The sequence below is a fragment of the Anopheles maculipalpis genome, chromosome 3RL (genome assembly GCF_943734695.1).
Source record: "Anopheles maculipalpis chromosome 3RL, idAnoMacuDA_375_x, whole genome shotgun sequence".
Lineage (NCBI taxonomy): Eukaryota > Metazoa > Arthropoda > Insecta > Diptera > Culicidae > Anopheles > Anopheles maculipalpis.
Window position 1 is genome coordinate 91313084 of NC_064872.1, and position 20354 is coordinate 91333437.

The 20354-nt window shown below is 44.9% G+C and overlaps 3 protein-coding genes across 9 annotated transcripts in view; all 3 read left to right on the forward strand.

Annotated features, from left to right (window-relative positions):
* The first annotated feature begins 1248 nt into the window (after positions 1-1248).
* LOC126561921 (myocyte-specific enhancer factor 2) lies at positions 1249-5694 on the forward strand. Of its 7 annotated transcripts, XM_050218297.1 has the most exons (9): positions 1249-1410; positions 1483-1686; positions 2168-2477; positions 2554-2706; positions 3843-3991; positions 4076-4296; positions 4453-4883; positions 4966-5096; positions 5148-5694. In XM_050218297.1, exons 1-9 carry the CDS (start codon positions 1357-1359, stop codon positions 5688-5690), a joined length of 2196 nt encoding a protein of 731 aa, XP_050074254.1. In that variant the 5' UTR covers positions 1249-1356; the 3' UTR covers positions 5691-5694. The 7 variants fall into 7 exon arrangements, with proteins under 7 accessions (XP_050074254.1, XP_050074248.1, XP_050074251.1 ...); XM_050218291.1 differs by having other exon boundaries at positions 2150-2477; positions 3825-3991; positions 4441-4883; positions 4966-5259; XM_050218294.1 differs by having other exon boundaries at positions 2150-2477; positions 3825-3991; positions 4441-4883; positions 4999-5259.
* A 1719-nt stretch (positions 5695-7413) lies between these two features.
* LOC126561202 (WD repeat-containing protein 61) overlaps positions 7414-20354 on the forward strand; it is a gene marked incomplete at its 5' end in the record, with an annotated part of 144319 nt that continues 131378 nt past the window's right edge. The window contains one exon of the mRNA XM_050217148.1: positions 7414-7434. Within this exon, the coding sequence (XP_050073105.1) occupies positions 7414-7434 (21 nt within the window). The remainder of the gene's footprint in view (positions 7435-20354) is intronic.
* LOC126563170 (uncharacterized) lies at positions 14387-14974 on the forward strand. The gene is made up of 2 exons (XM_050219795.1): positions 14387-14495; positions 14565-14974. Exons 1-2 carry the CDS (start codon positions 14387-14389, stop codon positions 14972-14974), a joined length of 519 nt encoding a protein of 172 aa, XP_050075752.1.

Below are 20354 nucleotides of genomic sequence, written 5' to 3' on the forward strand. Positions count from 1 at the left end.
GAATTCCAATACCGGCAACTGTAGCTGGTGCGCTGGGTAGAATATTCAAATCCACAATCGACTTGAAGACGACACATTAATGTATCGATTATTTTGGGTTCTGCGTTTGTTTGGTGGTTCTGTTATTTCCTTTTTTTATGTCCTCGTCGCTGGCTGTTATTATCGCTCACTTCACCTTGGCCCTTGGGGGGGTGCTTGGGCGGGGCAAAAAGGAGCAAAAAGCGAAAGAGCAAAAGCGAGAAAGAACATATGCAAATGTTCGCGTGCCAGCGGAAAACAAAAATCCTTTGGCAAGCGGCACTGGGAAAGCAAACCAGCTGTGTGTGCCATTTGTCCGGAAAACCCCTTTGCCAGGTGGTCTGGCGATGGGTGATGGTGGAAATTCGCGTGCGCGTGTTGGAAAAGCTCGCATAAATTGTGCCTCCACCATGCTCGGTTGTTTGTCGGGAGCATATGAGCAATGGAGTTCTGCATTTTTCCAGCTTGTACGACGCATTGAGGCGCACAATGCCGATTGCCGCAATTTCTTTGTTTTCCTCCTCTCTCTTCATTTTTGTTGCATTTAAATCCTTCACTTCGTTTATGATCCTCTAAAAAAAGGGAGAGGTCACTAGTGTCGTTTGTCCGCTCGCTGGTGGGTATGCGTTTGGAAATGTCACTCGTGAACGAAGTGTTTATGATCCGCAGTATAAGCTGTGCACCCTCCTCTAGCCGGTAGGAAAGGCTTATGACGGTGGCGCTTTTAACGAGGTGGAAAAACGACTTGGAAAACGGAAAATGTTAAAATGCACATGTAAATTTGCTACAACTGGCACTGGCTGGCTTTTTCAAACAATCGGTTTCTATTTATTCATGTGAGCTTTTTCTCTTTTCCTTGTCGTTGCAGCACAACGTCTTCGAATTCAGTTCCACACAGTGGTCACCGAATGTGCATTGTAAATGCCTGCATGACACATGCGACTACGGAGTGTCCGCTGTACGGTCACCGTTGCTAGACCGATAAACGTCAACAGCGTTACGAAAGCGTCTACTGTCAGTAGACCCGAGCGCCCTTGATCTTGACCCAGGAAAAAGCAAACTGGAACCAGCACGACAGTTTCTTTACAGTGCAACTCCGATAGTGTGGTAATGCGGTATCATTAGTTCTAGCAGGACGCTACTAGCCGTACTACAAACTAGTACTTACCAACCTGTGCCATACGTAGACAAAGAGAGCGATAGAAAGGGAGAAGCAGAGTGAGATAAAAGAAGGGACAAATCAACACTTAACGCTTCGGAGAAGCGTTCAGTTAAGGACGAACCGCCGGACATCTAGATTGCGATCAGGATAGCCGGCGACCACAGCAAACGCTCACGATGGGACGGAAAAAGATACAGATTTCCAGGATAACGGACGAACGGAACCGGCAGGTAAGTGCGCATCGTACCCCCATTGGAACTCGCTTCCAACTCACGGCTGTCTCTTTGTACGTTTGTTTGTAGGTGACGTTTAATAAGCGCAAGTTTGGCGTGATGAAGAAGGCGTACGAACTGTCCGTGCTGTGCGATTGCGAAATTGCGCTGATCATCTTCAGCAGCAGCAACAAGCTGTACCAGTACGCCAGCACGGACATGGACAAAGTGTTGCTGAAATACACGGAGTACAACGAGCCGCACGAGTCGCTGACGAACAAGAACATAATTGAGGTACCTCTAACGGTGTGACCTGCTGACCTTATTGACCTCATTGACAAACCGTTTATTACTGCACTAGCGGGCGTGCTGCGTGTTTTCTTTTTCTGTTTGTTGTTGCGAGTTCTCTTATCTGGTTCATGGCTTCATCCTAACATTTTGCTCCTAAAACAAGTCCCCAAAACAGAATATCCAAGCTCCACAAGTTGCAGTACGATGATTCAAAAGCATTAGCCACAAAATTAGCACTAACAATTTTGCATAGAAAATAGGTTTTTTTTTCGTACCTCATTTTGCGCTTGTTAACTCTTTGGCAAATCGCTTCCTTTGCATGATAATTTCGAGCGTATCCCGCAAGTTGTTCTTGGGTTTTTGTGCGGTAATATTGTGGTGAAGCCCAGTGAAGCCAAGCGAGGAAAGCGTGCGTCTCGCCGAAAGCCACCCGGTCCGTATTCTTGTAAGGCCTGTCTGCTTACAGTTGCAGGTAAACGCGCAGAAAGAAAACAAAAACGGCACGATGTCACCGGACTCGCCCGAACCGGAGGACAGCTACACACTGACGCCCCGCACCGAAGCCAAGTACAACAAAATCGACGAGGACTTTCAGATCATGATGCAGCGCAACCAGCAGCTGACAGCGGGCGGTGCAAGACCGAACATGGCCACCAACAGCTACTCGCTGCCGGTTTCGGTACCGGTGTCGGTGCCCGTGATCGGCACGTACAACGATTCGATGCTGCAGAGCAGCCCGCAGATGGCACACAATAGTATTAGTCCAAGGCCCTCCAGTTCTGAGACGGATTCGGGTAAGCGCACGCGCCACTAGCCATTTTTTTCACGCCAGTTTTGCACTAACCAGCTTCCTATTTGGGTTCGTTCCAGTTTATCCTTCCGGTGGGATATTGGAAATGTCCAGCGGTTATCCACATTCAGCATCGCCCCTCGGTGGATCTCCCAGTCCCGGTCCGAGTCCAGGTATTGGCTCTCATCAGGCGCATAACAATAACAATAACACCCATAACACGCATAACAAAAGTAAGCATGGTTTTGATTTTCTTTGCCCGTTTGAAATAACGCCACAACCTTGTGTTTCTACTACTTTCCTGTCAAACAATCATGATCTCGATCTCTCACTCTCGCTGTTTCATGTATCGATGTTTCATGTAAGGCTCGTAAACTTTTTTGTAGAAAAGTTTGACCTTTGAATAATTTTATCAACCGGAAGGTGAATGAATCACTTAGGGCTCGCGGTGATCGCGAGGAAAACAAGGGCCTTAATTCAATCGGATTTCCGTGCATGAAACAACACTCAGAATGTCAAATGCAGCGATAGAGCCGTGGCATTGCAATTATGATGCAGCCCACACAAAAACACATCTCTCGCACACACACGTAGTGGGCGAAATGGAAAGCGCATATCCGTCGGTGAGGGGAAGGGAAAGGTATATCGTTAATGCAAATCTATTAATATCGCTGCGGAAAAGTTCAAGGGTTAGCTAGTCGCGCTTTGCCGGTTGCCAGGAAGTTGCATCCAGCAGTTGCATCCGGAAGTGCATACAATAAAATGGCACCCGGTAGAAAGATGCGTGTTTTTTCGGTGCATGTGTGTGCGCTTGGAGTAATATAGATCAAAAGGAAGGCAGGCAAAGCGGATGAGGAGTTAAAGCAGGATGTGTCGTGCATGTTGGTGGATAAATAATGATTGCGACAGCAGCAATAGCCTGGTAAACCTCAACACTACCGGTCAGTAATGTGTGGGAAGAGCTTTTTTGTTTTCAAATGAATAACTTGCATGCGTGGAGCGAAACGAATTTTCGTATTTTAACGCGTTTTTCAGTATTTTGTTGCCTTGTGTGTGTGTGTGTGCTTATGATTTTATGAATAATAATAAGAGTTGAAGCTCTTAGGCTCTCAATACATTAATGATTCCGTGGAAGTCGCTACTTTCCAGTCGTTCTATTAGTAGCAGATCGATTCCTTTGTGCGCTTTTGGTGTGTGTCTGTGTGTGCCCAGGACGTTTTTATTAATAGTGCGTGTTTGGCGTGCATACTAACTGACTGGCCACCGTTTGAAAAAGGGGCCGCCGAGAGAACGAGAGAAGAAAACAAAAGGGAAATAGTAAGCACAAGTAGTAACAACAGTAATCGTCAAGTATCGTACTTTCAAACAGAGTTCCATTTCGATAATGCAGTGCAAACGATCAAGCAGAGTCCGTCGGGCGGTAGTGGCAGTTCCGGTTCACGGTCGACCAATCTGCGAGTAGTGATACCGACCCCCATGAACCCGACCATCACGGCAGACGACATTACGTACGCGGAAGTAAGTATTCGCTTATGTCCCGAGCCGTTTCCCAGTTCCGACCAAAAAATGCCAACCGATTCGATCTATTCTTCTCTAACCCAGCACACGCGGCAGCAGACGAATTTAAACACACCGGTCGTAGCGTTACAGACACCGATACCCGGACTCACAAACTATACCACCACGCTCGGCTCGTTTGGCGCGCAGGACTTTTCGCTCAACCCGGACATCATGATCGGACCATGGAGTGCGGCATCCAGTCACAGCCAAAACACGTCCGCCGCGGCCGCAGCTGCCGCCATGGGCAGTCTCCAGCACTCGAGGTAGCTATACAATTCCCGTTTGTTTGTTTGTTTGTTTGTTTGTTTGATCGTCCTTTGCGTGTAAAGACGCATCGTCACACGTCTGTGACACGATGCGTGGTGAATTAGGCATTTGGTGCGTTAATGAGCGTTGCACTTACTCAGAATACTTTTCAGCGGTTTGCCCCATCTAGCTGTATCAAACAGTACGCCACCTCCATCCACCTCACCGCTCTCGGTGAAGATTAAGGCGGAACCGATCTCACCGCCCCGGGACCACCACAACACCTCACACCATCACGGTGTGCCGGGTGGTGGAAGTGCAGGCTCCACCGCATCCGGCAGTTCAGCATCCGGTGCAAATGGCGTCCAGTCGGCGGGTGGAACTGCTGGCACGAGTGTCAACGCAAGCAGTAACAACGGTAGCAGCAACAGCAGCAGCCAACAGAACGGCGCTCAACAACTAACCGCGATGGGCAATGTGGTTGTGAGTGGCGGTGGAGGTGGAGGAGGAGGAGCAGGTACGAGCTCTCTAGGGGCCAACCTGAACCACAGCCACCTGATACATTCGCGACCTTCCTCAACCGGCCACCTCACCCCAACACCGGGTAAGTGTACAAGAGGCCGATCGAGCGAAATGTTCTTCTACCAAATGTTGCAAGCAATTTGGACTGACTCGTCGTTTAACAGACTCTTATATGCCTCTCGGCGGGCATCTGACAGGTTCCGTGACACCAACGAATGCACCCTCACCGGTGGACATCCGGCATCTCAGCACGGGCGGCAGCCATCTGCCGGAGTACGAAGCACCCTCCGCACAGGCACATAAAAGACCAAGAATATCGGAGGGTTGGGCCACATAGCCCCTAAAGACTAGTGGCCCTGGGGGGAACCGTGGGTCGGCGGAGGGTTCGGCCTGCTATCTGGACGATAACTCAAACCACGTGGTAGTGATATCGGATGCAGACGGCAACAACACCGGCGGCGGCAGCGAGGGTACGGGCAGCAGTGTGGCGAATTTCACGCACAAGCTGCACCAGCACCTACATAGTCACGGAGCTCACCAGTATCATCATCACCACTTGCAGCAGCAGCAGCACCATCAACAACAACAGCAACAACATTCGTCTCAACTACTGCATCCCTTCTATAATCAACACCATCAACAACACCACCATCTTGTGCAACAGCAGCAGCAACAGCATCACCATCTGCAGCAGGCTGGCGGTAGTAGCAACAGTAGCCATGGTTATTCTAGCCAGCCTACTTCACCATATCACAACCACAACAGCAACAGCAGCGAACCGAAACATCTGCAGGGAAGTCATTCACCTTCGCCGGGTGTGACTCCGGGCCCGTCCGGTTCCGTGGACACACATCAGTCGCAAGCAATGGCGATGCAACAGCACTACTGAATCGTGCGCATCGTCCATGGGTTCGAGAGCTTAAAGCGCTCCTCCAGAAGACACGTAGATATTACAGTTGCTGAAGTAAAATTTGAGCTGTTTGAGAGTGTACGAAAGCGGTGAATCTTTTCATCGAACCGATCCACGTCAATTCGGAGCATTAGATTGGATTGGGTAAGCAAGTGAGAGCGCAACTGCTGTGGCAAAGATCTCCTGGTCAGTAAGCTTGTATACACGCCCCCTCCCATGTATATGTATATCTATATCCGTATCCTTGAGAGCGGTTGTGGCCATATTGTGTGTAAAACTCCTCTGGCTTGGCACTCTATATAAGTCCCCCCACAGTGCTAGATGACCGGTTTCGGACAGTACACGAGCACAAATCTTGCAACTCCACCCGGATCTGGATTCCGTGTTCTCTCGTGTGTTGCATGTTTGTTCTGCATCTGAATGTGACGGTGTTTGCTCGTTTTTCAAATTCTCATCGTTATCCTGTCCCGATTGCTCTAGCGCAAGGAGTATTTAGGTGTGTGTGTGTGTGTGTGTGTGTACTAGCAGACCGGACAGCCAGGAGGGGGAATGTCATGATCGCCACTCAACATATCAAAAAGACATACCCCAAGAGGCGTAGTAGGCACAGGCCAATTGTGATGTGCATCCACTAAAACTGGGGTGTAGTACATTAAAGGCTGTTCCTGGTGTTGTCAATGGTGTTATCAACAAAACAAAATCCATACAGTGAAGAAGATCTTTGTAGAACACAAGAGCATCTTCAGAAAACGAGGCGCGGTATATTTTGCAATAATTTATTTTTTCGATAGAATCGAGCAAATTAAGTAAGCCAAAAAATTAGTCCACTCTTAGTATATGATTTATAGCTCGTTCTCGTTCCTGACTTAATTCACGACTGATCGCTCGTTCGTCTTTTCAGCTTCTTTTGATGAGCTTCTATCTGTCTTCTAGTTGACAGGACGTTGGGAACATTTTCCAACAAAAATTTCCAACATTGTCCCCCTTCTCTTACACCGCTTCGAAACTAAACCAAACTTGCTCGAGCCCTGTCGCTAACTCGTGTGCCTTATCCTCAGTAAACGATTGTACAAAAACATCAATCTGCATTAAAGAGTCTATATTGTTTTCAGTTTTCCTTTACACGACTCATCCTGACAACAAGCCGCAAATACAAACTCAACACACTTTAAAGTGTTCCATGATCCTGATCACCGGACCAAAATGCGCCATGAATATCTCATGTTGTGATATGTGGAACCGATTACTGGGTTAAATCACGATTTGTGTTGAAATATTGTTCCTTATTTTCACAGCATGTGGCCCTTCCTGGACACAACAGAGAAAAGAAAAGTATTGGAAAAATGACCGCGCCTCGTTTTCTAACAACAAGAGTAAAATAATATAATTAAATATATCAACAATCATCAATGGACTACTAAGAGCGAAAGGAACGCAAAAGAGAAGAAAGGAAAAGGTAAAACCGAATAGCTATTGTTGAATTGGTGCAACATATAGAGACAAACTGAGGAACAAAAATTGCAAAAAAATGCCCCGTCTACGTAGTAGGACATAATGATAGATATTTCAAGTAGTGCAAAACAAAGCAAACAAAAAAACTAAGTCGTAAAGTGTGCTTCACAGTACACAGCGTGCAGAAGCGGAAAAACTGAAAACATACTAAACACCGTAAAGTAAAAAGTGAAAACAAAACAAAACAAAAAAAGCGAAAGAAAGAAACCTAGTTTGTGTGCCATTAATAGGATAAAACTTCTCTGTATATTTTACGATAGAGTGTGAAAAAAAGAGGAACGATGAAAGAACAAAACGGAGCATCAAAATGATGCGTAGAGGAAGGAGAAGAAGACACAACAACAAAAAAAGGACAAAAAACGGTTTAGCCTTAGTAGCGTTGGGTGGAGACAAAAAAAAAGTCAGTCAAAGAGTGCTGTGGAAAACACAGAAAAGGGAAAACACACAGACACACATACATTTGCACATTTGTTTTTGTGTGCCGCTGTGTGGGAATGTTTAAAACGTGCTGTAACGTGTGTTTGTATTGTAGCTCTGTTTTGTTTTTTGTCATTTTCTCTCATTGTTTGTTAGTTGTTATGTTTTTCTCCCAAATTTTTTCTCTTCGATTTTGCGTTTATTTGACGGTTTCTTTTTTTCTGTGTTCTACTACTATCTTAACGTTTGCTTGCAAAAAGTGGAAAAACAAATCCGCGTTAAAAGAAAAGGAGCGAAACAACGCTGGCCGCGTAACAGAGACAAACAAACAAACAAACAAACACTGGTGCAACAAAATAGTTTTGTAAGATTTAAATCGTTTCGGTTTGTTTCATTGCGTTTCGATTTTCGCGCCCAGTGCCCTAGTGCAATAGAGCTAGTGCCAGTTTAGCGCGTAGTAAGCGGTAGTGGCCCGTGTGCGTGTTTGAGCTGCTGATAGTGTGGTAGTAACTGATAGGTAGCAGTAGTAGTTGTACAATTTTGCTCCCCAAGCAGAAGCAAATTGATAAGATATTGGAGACGAACCGTTGTGTGGCGAAGACGAAGACGGTGTTGTGTAGGTTTAGGGCTAGTGCTACAAAGAATGATATTTATTTGATCTACTCTATTGACTTTACCGTATAACAAAAAAACGTTTAGGTTATATCCAAGAGTTTGCCAAGTGTTTTTTTTTCCTTCCCTTTTTTACTTTTACTTCTACTTTTAAAAAGTTCTTTTTTGTGCAAAAACAACCAACTCCACCATTAAAACCCCATGCCATCCAAAAGTTGATTAGACAAGCACGGGCAATGTGCTCCAGCAGTCATTTTGATCATTCATTCATATTTTCAGATTCAAACAAATTAAACTATTGTATATTGCGTAAGAGAGAAGGTAAACGAAGTAGCAGAACCAGACCAAGCACGGGACGCATCTTCTTCAAAGCAAACGGGAAGGACACCATGGCAAACGTGCGCCTCGATCCGCTTTTTCGGGATCGGCCGTGCTCTATAATGACTGCTGCTCGTATACCCTCCACTCCCTCTGAGTAGATTGAGAAAGTAGTGTTTTCTTCCTTTTCCAGTCATGTAGTGTTATTTATAGTTTAAATAGGTTTTTTTGTGTGTATGTGTGCGCGCGTCACGATAAATCCCGGAGCAAAACGGATTTAAGGAAAAGTTATAAAAAAAAACAAACAAACACTAAATGTGAGACAGTAAAAATGGTCTTTGATTTCTTGAATATGGTTTTGTTTTTTGTTTGTATGTGTTTTTTTTTCAAAATTGGTTCAATTCTTGTAAGTATACTTTCTTATATATGATTTATCGTATGTTTTACTATTCTTTCTTTTATGTTTTATATTTCTCAGCAACTTCCGCAAAAGTGTGTGTGTTTGTGTGTGTGTGTGTTTTTTTTAGCAAAGATCGCTTTAGCATCGTTCAAAGCGTAGTATCCCACCATGGACACACATGTGTGTGCGTGTAGACAGCGATTTGTAGTAAACTTATAAGGCAACAGAGAGAATAGCTGTTATTAAGTAGCAAGAAAAACCGAGGATGCAGCATATGAAGACGGCTTGGCCTTGTCGCGCATAGATAGTGTATCTCGTACGTTACATCAATATTAATCCTTAACGTGCTTAGCAGAAAAAAAAACAAACTCATCTACAAAGGAAACAGATATCCAACATCTCATATTAGTGTGCGAGTTTGTGCGATGAGACGAGTAGATGTGTCAAAAAAGAATCCCTCCAGCGATCGAAGCATGCCAGAAGAACCAATCATAGGTAGAGTAGCGACGGTTTTGTTGCTAGACAGCCCCAACCGATACTATGCGAAATTTTGATATAAATTGTTCAATATGTATATGCTGTGAGCATTTGCGTGAGTCTGTGCGTGTAAAGAATGTGTGTATTGTACGAATGTGAGTGTGTGTGGAAGATAAAGGAAGGAACAATTGCTCATCCACTAACTGAAAACGAAATATTCAACTAGGAAGCGATAGTCACGACTTACACACGTGTCACTCTACCCACCCACCTTCATCTCCCCCCTTTAACTTGATCCCCGTGCACCTGTTCTTTTAGCGGAAAAAACTCAGCAACCATAGCTTACCCCCCCCCCCCCCCCCCCCAAGTCTACTTTGCTTTCAGTGAATCGATACAGCCCGGATCATCATTTTCGATTTATCACCGGCTACTTGATGAAGCGTGCTAAAGGTATGAAGCTGATGCAGATGCACAACCGGCAAACTAGAAACAAAATAACCTAGGGAAAAGGACGAAACGATTCGAGTCGAAATTTGTATGAATGTTAATTATTACCTCCACTTTGTAGATGCCTTAAACACAGTGCCTATGTACAAAAAAATGAAGAAAAAAATGCAAGAGAAGCAGACGGAATAGAAAGACAAACCGCCGTGTACACAAATAAAGTCAGATATGTCCCTAAGCTCACATTAGAGAAACATAACAGAAGAAGAAAAACTGCAACAATCGAGAAAAGAGCAGTTCCTTTCTTAACTCCTTTAACAACAACAAGAAGAAAAACAAAACAAAGGCAGGAAAATAATCATATTTACACATCCAAATCGTTAAATCGTCTTTGTTGAAAGGATATGATCCTGGTCAGCAAGCAGCACACAGAATTTACTAGTTTTGAGCACGTTGTTGAACAGAACGGGTGGACTCCTGCGAGTCGTGCTTTGTTATATTCCTCTGACCCTGTCCCCTGTTCCTTCCTGCAAACCTCCCCCTCTAACCTGTGATTAATTAAGTTCCCGAACGATGTACGTTTCGTGAAGAACGTTATAGAAATAATACTTAGCAAAAGTCCTTAAAGAAAAAGTCCAGTAATCGTTTGTTAGTTTGCTAAATCAATTAACAAAACCTCCTTGGATGGATGGAGATCGCTTACCAACAAAACAAACTGGTTTACAACCATACTAAAATGAGACTTTGATATTCATATTGCATTTGCTGTTGGAAACCCTTTTGCAAGGATTTAGTCAACATTCACCACAGTGTTGCGCATGAAGACCGACAGAGCTAGACAAGGATCGTTTTTCCTTGCCCGTTTTAGATCGGTAAGAAGCGTGTGTGCGCGCGCATATAGTTACCGAAGAAGATGAATGAATGAAGACGAAGGGACAAAGCATGATTAGACCGAAAATTCCTCTCTCCAAGCCATGACGCCATGACCTGATCTGAGCACTTATGAAACAAGCCTGTAACAAACAACAAAACAAACAAAATAAAGCAGAACAAGACAAGAAAAAAATCACATACGAAAACTCGAAAACCTTACATTAGTAACTATCTCTTCCTGCGATTCCTGATAAGCAGTACGCGAGCCCACGAGCCGTGTTAAACCTTATTTATCGAAACCGTTGTAGTGTGTAGTGTGACCCGAGGAGAGACTATAGATTTATATACATAGGGATGCAGCAGAGGAGGAGGAGTGCGCGGTGGTCGTGGAAATTAGGGGAAGAAATTGTATTTGGGACCAGGCAGAGCAAGATTCCCGCTGATTATGACTATGATGAGGAGGCGCACTATAGTATGATAAAGGTTCGCCATATAATACGTAGGACAAACTGAAACCACACATTAACAACTTAAGGAAAACAAACCCAGGCACATAATGCTGTGAAACCAAAACAAAAAACCGTGTGTTATTTAAGATGTAAAGAACAAATTCACCTGGTTGGGAGATGTCGATCCCACCACCCCCTAACCAGCACGGATCGACGAATTTGTACAAAGACAGAGAATAAAATGGGACGCTGTAGGATGGGTAGAGGGGCACATTCAGAGGCGAAGAAACAGAACAAAACCAACTAAAATATACGACAACATATGCTGTGCCTCTGTTGAAAGAAAAAACACATACAAAAGAGCAAGAAAGAGCAACAAGAAGAATAAAGATAAAAAAGAACCAATTGAAGAAGAAAATAAGTTCAAAGAACTTGAGTAAAAACAAAAGAAAAGACAAAACAGTTTATGAAGTGTGGAATGAGATATAATTTTCTAAAATCATACAAAAAACAAACCAGAACAAAGAACAAACTAAACAAACTCAATGAGCTTAGTGTTAACACACGAGAAACGAAGATCTCGTTTGGAAGTGTATCTCTGTGTGTGTGTGTGTGTGTGTGTGTGTGTGTGTGTGTGTGTGTGCGTGTAAGTGAGTGTGAGTGTCTCTTGGTGTGTTTGTACGTGTGTATGTGTGTGTGGATGTGTTGTTTGTGTAAAAGTGTGTAAAAAACACACAAATGATCAATTCTTCGTTTGGTGGAACATTTCAAGATGGGATCGAACGAAAGTTCAAACAGCCAGTTAGTGGAAGATTAATGTTTCCAACAAATTGGATGTTCCTTTTGGTGTGTATGTAAGTACCCCCTCCCCACTGTAAGGAATTCGGTTCTGTGATTTCTGGAAGCACCGGTTTTGCATTGATGTGTTCCTGCGGTGTAAAATCAAATCTCTTCCCATCTTACCCTCGATCGATCGTCGGTCGTGGTCTGTGTTTGATTCCCGGTTTAAGAGAGAAGGAATGTAAAAACCCAAAAAACAAACAAACAAAAAAGAAGAAGGTGTAATAAAAAGCGGGAATTCCCTACTCCTTTTTCAGTGTACAGAACGTTTAAGTGATAAGTTTGATTTTTAGATGCAAAAGAAAAGAAAAGAAACCCAGAAAAAGACGAGTAACAAATGCATGACTGCGCACAACAACATACAACAACGGTGTATGTTTGTCTTGCTTCTAAAAAGTAGGAAGAAGATCAGTTAGAAACGATTTTTGTTACTTATTCAACCACTGTAAGAGAAATGGTACCTTGTAAATGTTACGAACGTTAGTTAGTGATGGATCCTATTAAAATGCTGTACTTAAATCGTTATAGATTTCTCCCTCATTTGTCCTCCCAACAACAGGCCCAACTCTGTTCTGTTTCGTTTTCATCTTTATCGTCAAAGCAACCTACGAGCTTTTTGTTACAAAATTGTTGCTACATTTACACAAAGAAGGATGATCATCCGCCGATCGCGGAAAAGTTATGTTTTTATCTATGGTCTCTGTATCTGGTATGTAATGGACGAAGCGAAATCGCATTCGAACCGGCCATAGAACGTGAGAAGTGAGGTTTAGTGAGGTGTACCAGCTCTGTTCCGTTCCGTTCCGGGATTTTCATGTATATTGGCGAATATATGTGCATGTCTATTATAGGCGTACTTACCGTTGACGAGGAGAACCTTACTCTAGCAGATGCTGCTGCAAACTAAAACGAGAAGAAACAAAAAAAAGCAGACACACAAATTAATAAATATATTAGATGTACAAATGTGAGATTGTGGTTTTTTGGAGGATCGTTTCAATAAATGAATCATAAATGAAAGAAAAAAATACGCAATGTTCCCCTCAAAGCCTATGTTTATTCAATAAGCGTTTGTTTGATTTTGGTCACAAGAATTCGGCAAATAAAATCAACGCACGATCATGCTCGATCTTCTCCAAGCAGTCGTTGCGTCAGTGTGAGCAACTGGCTGCTGAGATGCTGAGCTATGCATGTTCTTAACGACAAATGGTAATTTCCTATCGCAGTGTTGAATGAGCCAGCGGACTGACTGAGTGTGTTTGGGGGCTTGTGGTTGCGTTCCTGTGAAGCGCTACCAAGCAGACTGTTCGTGATGGATATAATCGGGTTTGTGGCGTTGAAAATATTTTTCATCCTCTTCCTCATCGGTGGTTACTATTTGGCCCGGACAATCCGCGACAAGCGAACGGGTGGGTTGTGTGCGAAACTGTGTCGCTAAAAAAAGGGATTTTCCCAAAATTTGACGAGGATTTTCCTGTTTGTTTCCTTTTTTTCAGCCTCTGTCATAGTAACGCAGGAAATACCGGGTCAAGGACTTTCTACGCCCGTTGTCGTTACGGTACCGGATGCACAGCAGCACAACAGTTATGGTTTTGTACGACTCGCAAGAAATCCTCAAATGTCCGTCCCTCCGGTGGCACAGAGCATCAAAGGTGAACTGGCCAAGTATTGAGAAGACAGTCCACGATCTAATGCATGCAAATGCAATCGATTAAAACATGTTTTGCATAATGAGAATAAAGCTTAATGCGCGCTAAATTCAAGGCATTCCATTTGTTTGGCTTATCAGTGACGCAAAACCAAAACAAACGAGCCGGAGCTTCCCAAGTAGCGGAGTTTGGTTCGCTTACCAAGCTGTGTACAAAGAAGCAGTAAGGTGTCACTGTTAGTGTACTGTTATTGCTTAGAAACTTCATTTTAATGAGCAATTCTTTATAAAATTAGCTATAAGTGAAATGCAAAAATCTCGTATTGATATTTAGCCACTAATTTCCGTTGTTTTCTTTATCAAGTTTTTTAAACAAAATTCCCAAAATTGATGTCACGGCGGTTGAAGCACATACGTCAAATGGTAATATGTCAAAATGTGACTTGTCAAAACACATCCCTCGAAATCTCTGGGCATATTGATACGAGGAAAAAAAACAAAGCATGATTCATAACATTGTGGGGTGGCAATCGGTGAGGATATTTTTTCTCTAGCAAATAGCTTCCCACTGATGGCCATAAATCCGCGATCAGCTCGTAGATAGTTAACCTTGGAAGCAAACACGACCAAAGACGAATAGTGTGTGAATAGTACAACCATTTCCGCCATCCACGCATAGCTAGCCATGGATTACGTTCCATTAGTGGTGACGACCGGTATTGTGTGTTTCTTGGTCTACTGGATGGTCAAATGTTGCTGCACAAGGCGTACTAGTCAGGGTGCTATCATAGCAAGTAAGTATTTGTGCACTGTGATGCACTTGTTTTGTACGTGAAACTACCAAGAAACTGTGTTTTTTGCAGCACCCGTGGTGATAACCTCCGAAGTTCATCGTGTTGCACCGGGCACCACAGCTACACAAGTCGGTACGATCATTCAGGGCCATCCTACCGGGACGTCCGCGTATCCAATAATGTCGACTGCCTACCCAGCACAACATCCAGCGCCGTATAATGCCCAACCCCCCTACATGCAACACTATCCTCTGCAAACATCGGCCGCACCACCGCCAACCGTTCCTCATCCACATCAGCAGCCGGCTCCTGTACAGTTTCCGTCCCTTCCTGCTAGCGCGCAAATCCCTCCACCACCGGCAGCATCCGCACCAGCCGGCGCACCTGCCGCTCCGATGTTCAACCCACCAAGCTACGATCAGGTAGTGTCCGGTGCCTACCCAGCACAGGCACCGTACAATCCGGACTTCAAAGGTTAACGCTGAACAGTGCGGGGCCCTTTTCGGATGGAAACTTAAAATCAGGTTAAAGGCGGGGAGGCGGAATGGGATCAGAAATCCTACCGGCACACGTTCCAATGATGGTTCCAGTTCTTCTTCCCTGGAATGTATTAGACTGTACCGTTGTAAGTTACTGTATAGGATAATGTCGCTTCCAGTAATTGTGCATGATGTTATTGCATCGGAATCCGTGTACGCGTGTCATGGAGTAGAATACTCTTTAAAATAGGTTCGTTTATGAATTTGAAGATTTATTAAATGTTTAAGATATAAAAACGAGAGGAAATCGAACAAAATAAAAGTCTATACAGAGTTAAGAAATGAGAAGGTCTTTGTCAGGGTTTGTCATTTACAAATTCGACGACCACACGACAAACAACGGTCGACAATGGCGCCGGTGTGGTATCAGCAAATCTAGTAATCCATTCGATGGTCGGCGTGACCTAGAAGGTCGTTAAGCCAAAAAGAAAAATTCATAGACTAATGTTAAGTTCGCATGAAGAATAATTGATATCGAGTCCAAGAATTAAACATATTTGTCCAAATAATAAGTTTAACTTAATCCTCACTCTGGGAATGTTAATCCTATAGACAATCACACGCCACAGAATGTCAGCAATCCGGTAAAGGAGAGTCACACCGCCATGGCAAACCTCACCAATCCACTTGCCGTTTTCGATGCGTTTCACTCTCGTTTCGCAGAGGGCGACTGGCTCTAGGTCCCCCAAAAAAGGAATGCGTCCACATACGATGCACCCAGCCCGGCCCAGAGATCCCCCCTCCTCGCTACAGTAGTTCTGCAACAACTTCTGCATTCCGATACAATCAGCCAGCCCCACAATACACGGTGTTTTGCAATGACGGTCATGCCGAATGGTGGTGGTGGTGTGTGTCTTCAGCACCGCTCGCGCTGATGAAAGAAAGATGCATAAAAGGGTTGCAAAGAATGTGAAGCAAAAAAAAAAAACTAGAGCCCTTTCAGAAACCCGGTGGCACAGAAGCTTTTCTTGGAATGTGACTTGTAGTGGTTCTACTACCTGTTACTATTACTAATAAAAAGACACACACACTGATCTCGTTTCTCCTTCCCTAAGGTTTGCGATGGCGCGTACCACGATCACATGGCGTTTTATTTGTAAACATTACGACTCACTGTTTCGTGGAAAGGGGACCTCATTGCCGCTCAGTATGAATCGTTTTGGAGAAGAATGTGACCTAAGAAGCTAAGCTCCATCGGAAGATTTATGATAAATATGTATCTTGGAGTGTAAAATTGTTAAAACTAATTCCTATTCCGTTCTTAGGCTACATGGGGGACTTGACTAAGACGCTGCGCCACACTCGTATGGAGGTGAGTGTGCTTGAAAAGCCCCCTTAAAGCTCTTGTACGCGCGGCGGAAAAAGCTCGCAGCTAAAGAAACTGGTTTTGCGCATTTCGGTGCGCCTCGGCATGTCTCTGGCAACGTCTTCGTTGAAGCGATGGCGAGCGCCAGCAGCAGCACAGCGTTGCATGTAGTGGTCCGATCAAGCCACTATAGGCGAGTTTCATGGAATGAATCTTTGACGCTCTTAAGCAAGACTTAGCAACTAAGAAATTACGATTTATTTAGACTTTAATAAAGTAACTAATTTTCATCGACTTAAAGTCATGGAAAGCTTTTCCTTGATCTAAACCAATTTCCATTTAATGGTATTGTTTTAACTTGTACCTTGAGCCCTTGCTATTCTCTCAAATGCCCATAGTGTATACTCAAAAACCCACCTATGCGGCCTATGGACGTTCGTCGCTACATCACGATCGTCATTCCCAGTCGAGCTTTCTTACCGTTGAGAGTGTGTTACGTTTTCGCTGCTGTACGGTGTGCTGCGTGTCTTGTTGTGGGAAGCAGCTGAAATTCAGCAGCAGCAGCGGGTGGTCGTCGATCCCACCTCCCCAAAACGAACCAAAGCAAAGGGAAGCATCGAGCGTGTAGATGAGAGATCGTCGTCTGTTCACCTTCAGCACCGTCCGCATTCGACTCAACCGGTCGCTCGGTGTCAGGTCAGCAGCTTAAGAGCACACAGGTAATTTTGGTTGATTATTTTTGCTCCCGGGACACCGAAAGACCCCAGAAAGAAAAATCAACTCACAGGTTGATGAAGCATCGACGCGATTACGATCACCGCGATCTCTTGACTTTGCGGGAGTAGCAGCAGTCAGCATCTCGCTCGCTGGCTTTAAACACAGTGCTGGTAGTGGTCTTTACGTGATTGTGTGTGTGTGGAAGAGTGGCCGTGCGAGCGCGCGCTTTGGTTTGTCGGTAACACCGTCCCTTCCGCCGTCACCCTTAGGAATGTCGTGTGAAAGGGTTTGGCCGCCGCGTTGTGACAGGCTGGGATTTGTAACGATCGCTTATAGCGCGCGTGCGTGAGCTGGTTCGTTAAATCCTTTCGGAGCGCGAAACCGGAGGACGGTTTGGGACGGACAGGTGCATTTCAGCGACAATTAATTCCGAAACCGATCTGTTTGGATTGTGTCTGGCTGGCTGAGTGTGTGGCTGGCGTGTGAGAAGATGGAAGACAGGTTCGTCGCTTAACCGCGCTTATAGCGTGCCGTTGGATGGTGCAATGAAGTGCGATTATGGGAGGTGATGTGCGAAATTCATCGATCGTTACATCATCGATATTTATAATGTGTCGAGAATGTGACGAGCAGGAGAGCCTCGTGTGCGCGCGTGTTTGTGTGTTTGTGTGGGGGGTCCCGCGATTACCCCAAGAGATGAAGATGATCGTTGGTTACACGACGATCGCTCATGTACATACACCACGGATTCCACCAGCGAAAACACGAATGCCACGGTTTTAAAGGTGAACATTGCAGCAGGCAAAAGCAAGCGAAAAAAATGTATGATAAAAGCCTGAACATAACAGTGTGCGCGCTTGAGAGAGGCGCATCGTAAGGAGATGAAGAAGCCAACGAACGAACTAACCCCTTCAATCTCATCCGATGTGTGTACGATTCGAAACGGCTATGGACGAGGTAGCATAATGGGGCCTGAAGACGAGCATAAGCGCATCTCTTCGTACGGTATGTGGTTGGATACAACGCCTCGACACACAAGCGTGGATTACGTGGTCATATTTCAATGCTTTAAGTGCTTCCGCGATCCGCGTCCACACCGTCAAGATGTCTCAGGATTTTTGGCGCACCGAACAACCCCAGAAAAAGGAAAATGAACGCCCGTGGTACTTAAACTGACGATTACCTTAACAAATCCCGTTGACTCGTTTGGAAGCTCTGATGCATCATTCCCCCCCCTCCCCCCCAACCCCTTCCGGTGGTGGTGAAAGCGCCTCAAAGATGTCACCTTGCCTTCTGACGAACAGTGGGACTCTCCTCACCAACAACAAACCCGTGGCCAGTTTCACTCGCTGGCGCAGTTGGTTATTTTTGGTGATCACTCCCTTCCCACCCGCTCCGCTTGGTCAACGGTTAACAGTTTTTCCACTTTATTTTTTGGCGTGATAGGAAACCTGTTTCTTGGAACATGCGCAGCGTTGAGGAGAAAGAAATTTCGAATAAAATTCCTTCCAAGACATCGGTTCAGGGGAGATGGCGCAAAACTTTCACAAATACGACAAAACGGTGACCGGTTAATCCCGGCCGGCTCCGACTAGAGTGGTAGAGTTCTCAGGGTGGAAACCACTCGCCTCCGCACCGCGCGTTGCTTTCCTCGCATCCATTCTTCCACCAGTCAGCCAATTATTAATATTCTAATGAGCCACAACAGCCAGAGACAGGTTTGCGTGTGTTGCCGTTGCGAACGGTGTGCCCTGAGCGAAAGCCTGTTTTGTGTTTGCATTCCCACCACCCGCAACTGTTGTCCGAAAAGGACAAGCCTTAAAAATCTCAACCCAGAACACAGCGCGCGCGCGTTTGGAATTTCAAAAACAAAAAACCGGAGCGAGAACCACGATCCAAGCAAGATCTGCAAGCGAGCGAGCCATGCTCGAGAAAAATGACAACTGCGCACAGCCTTGAACGCCTTCTGGTCGATTGGTCCATGAGGTTTCCATAGAGGAGTTGGGAGTTTTGCGATTAGGAGGCTCTCGTTTTTGTTGCGGTGATCTCGTCGACGAGCGTGCGATCGTGATTCTAATGCCAAAGGCCGATCGAAAGAGCAGTGAGTACTTGTTGGATCGCAAAATGGAATTTATTTGCTGACTGTCTGTCTCTGTGTCTGTGTGAGTGGCTTGAGCACTTCGCATGAGCACCAAATGTTCATAAATTCTGAGCCATTTGAAAGCCATTTCTTGCTGCAATCGAAACGAGTCGTCTGATTGAAGATTAAAGGTGCTTAAAAAAACCGGTTCTTAAATTATATTCATTCCACCGGTATTGTTCGGTATCATTTTCCTAGCATGATCAATCTCAAGAAGAAATGAGGAAATTAATAATAATAATAATCGAAAGACATTCAATTCAACAACTACTTAAAGCACCCTGAGACCATTTAAATTCCATCGACCTTGAGGCGCGCTTTGTTTTCTTCACTTTCACCCCCATCGGAGATTAGTTGAACAAATAAGAAATGCCGAAGACCACCCAACAATCCCCTTTCTGCTTTTCAACCCCGATTTTCCATTTACGACCAACGGACCAACGTAACGTAATGTTCGTTTTTCATCGCATTACGCAACAGCACGCGTCTTCCGGCTCTCATTAAATCCAAGCAAATGGCAGAGTAATGGGCCAGATTGGAAGGCAGCGTTTTTTTTCTTCTCTTCACTCGCCTAGTTATGGTTCCTAATTAGTTCCCCCGAGATTCTTTTGATCGGCAACCACACTGCCTCTCTGCCTCCCTCCGGATATCCCAAAAATGGAGAGATGCTTCTTCCTTAACGAACGAGTCCCGCTTTTTAGCGCCCTCTATTTGTAGACTCTAAGCAGACTCTGCTAAATTTAATTAACACCAAAAGCTCCACACATCAAGCTTGGGTTCGTTTGTGATGACCCTGCATGCGTCGGCAGAACAGAGATACATTGCAACACACAACCACCACCACCACCAGCTACGTGCGCACCTGCCTGGAACTTGATTACCTTCAAGTATGAACTCGACGAGACACGGAGATGACAAGCTTCCATAACACAACAGCAACGAAGAAAAAAATCGTCCACAACAGTTGCGAGGTTCTAATGGGAAGCGAGGTTCGGTGAGGCAAGGCAAGCAAGGTAGAGACATCATGTGAGTCTCAGATCAGACGATGGACGTTCGTTTGAGTGGCGGTTCCATCCCACCGTTCCTCCGATGGATGACGTGAGCTGCAGCCTAAAAATGGAAAATGCAATCATTAAGCGAATCGCGCTGCTCTGTAC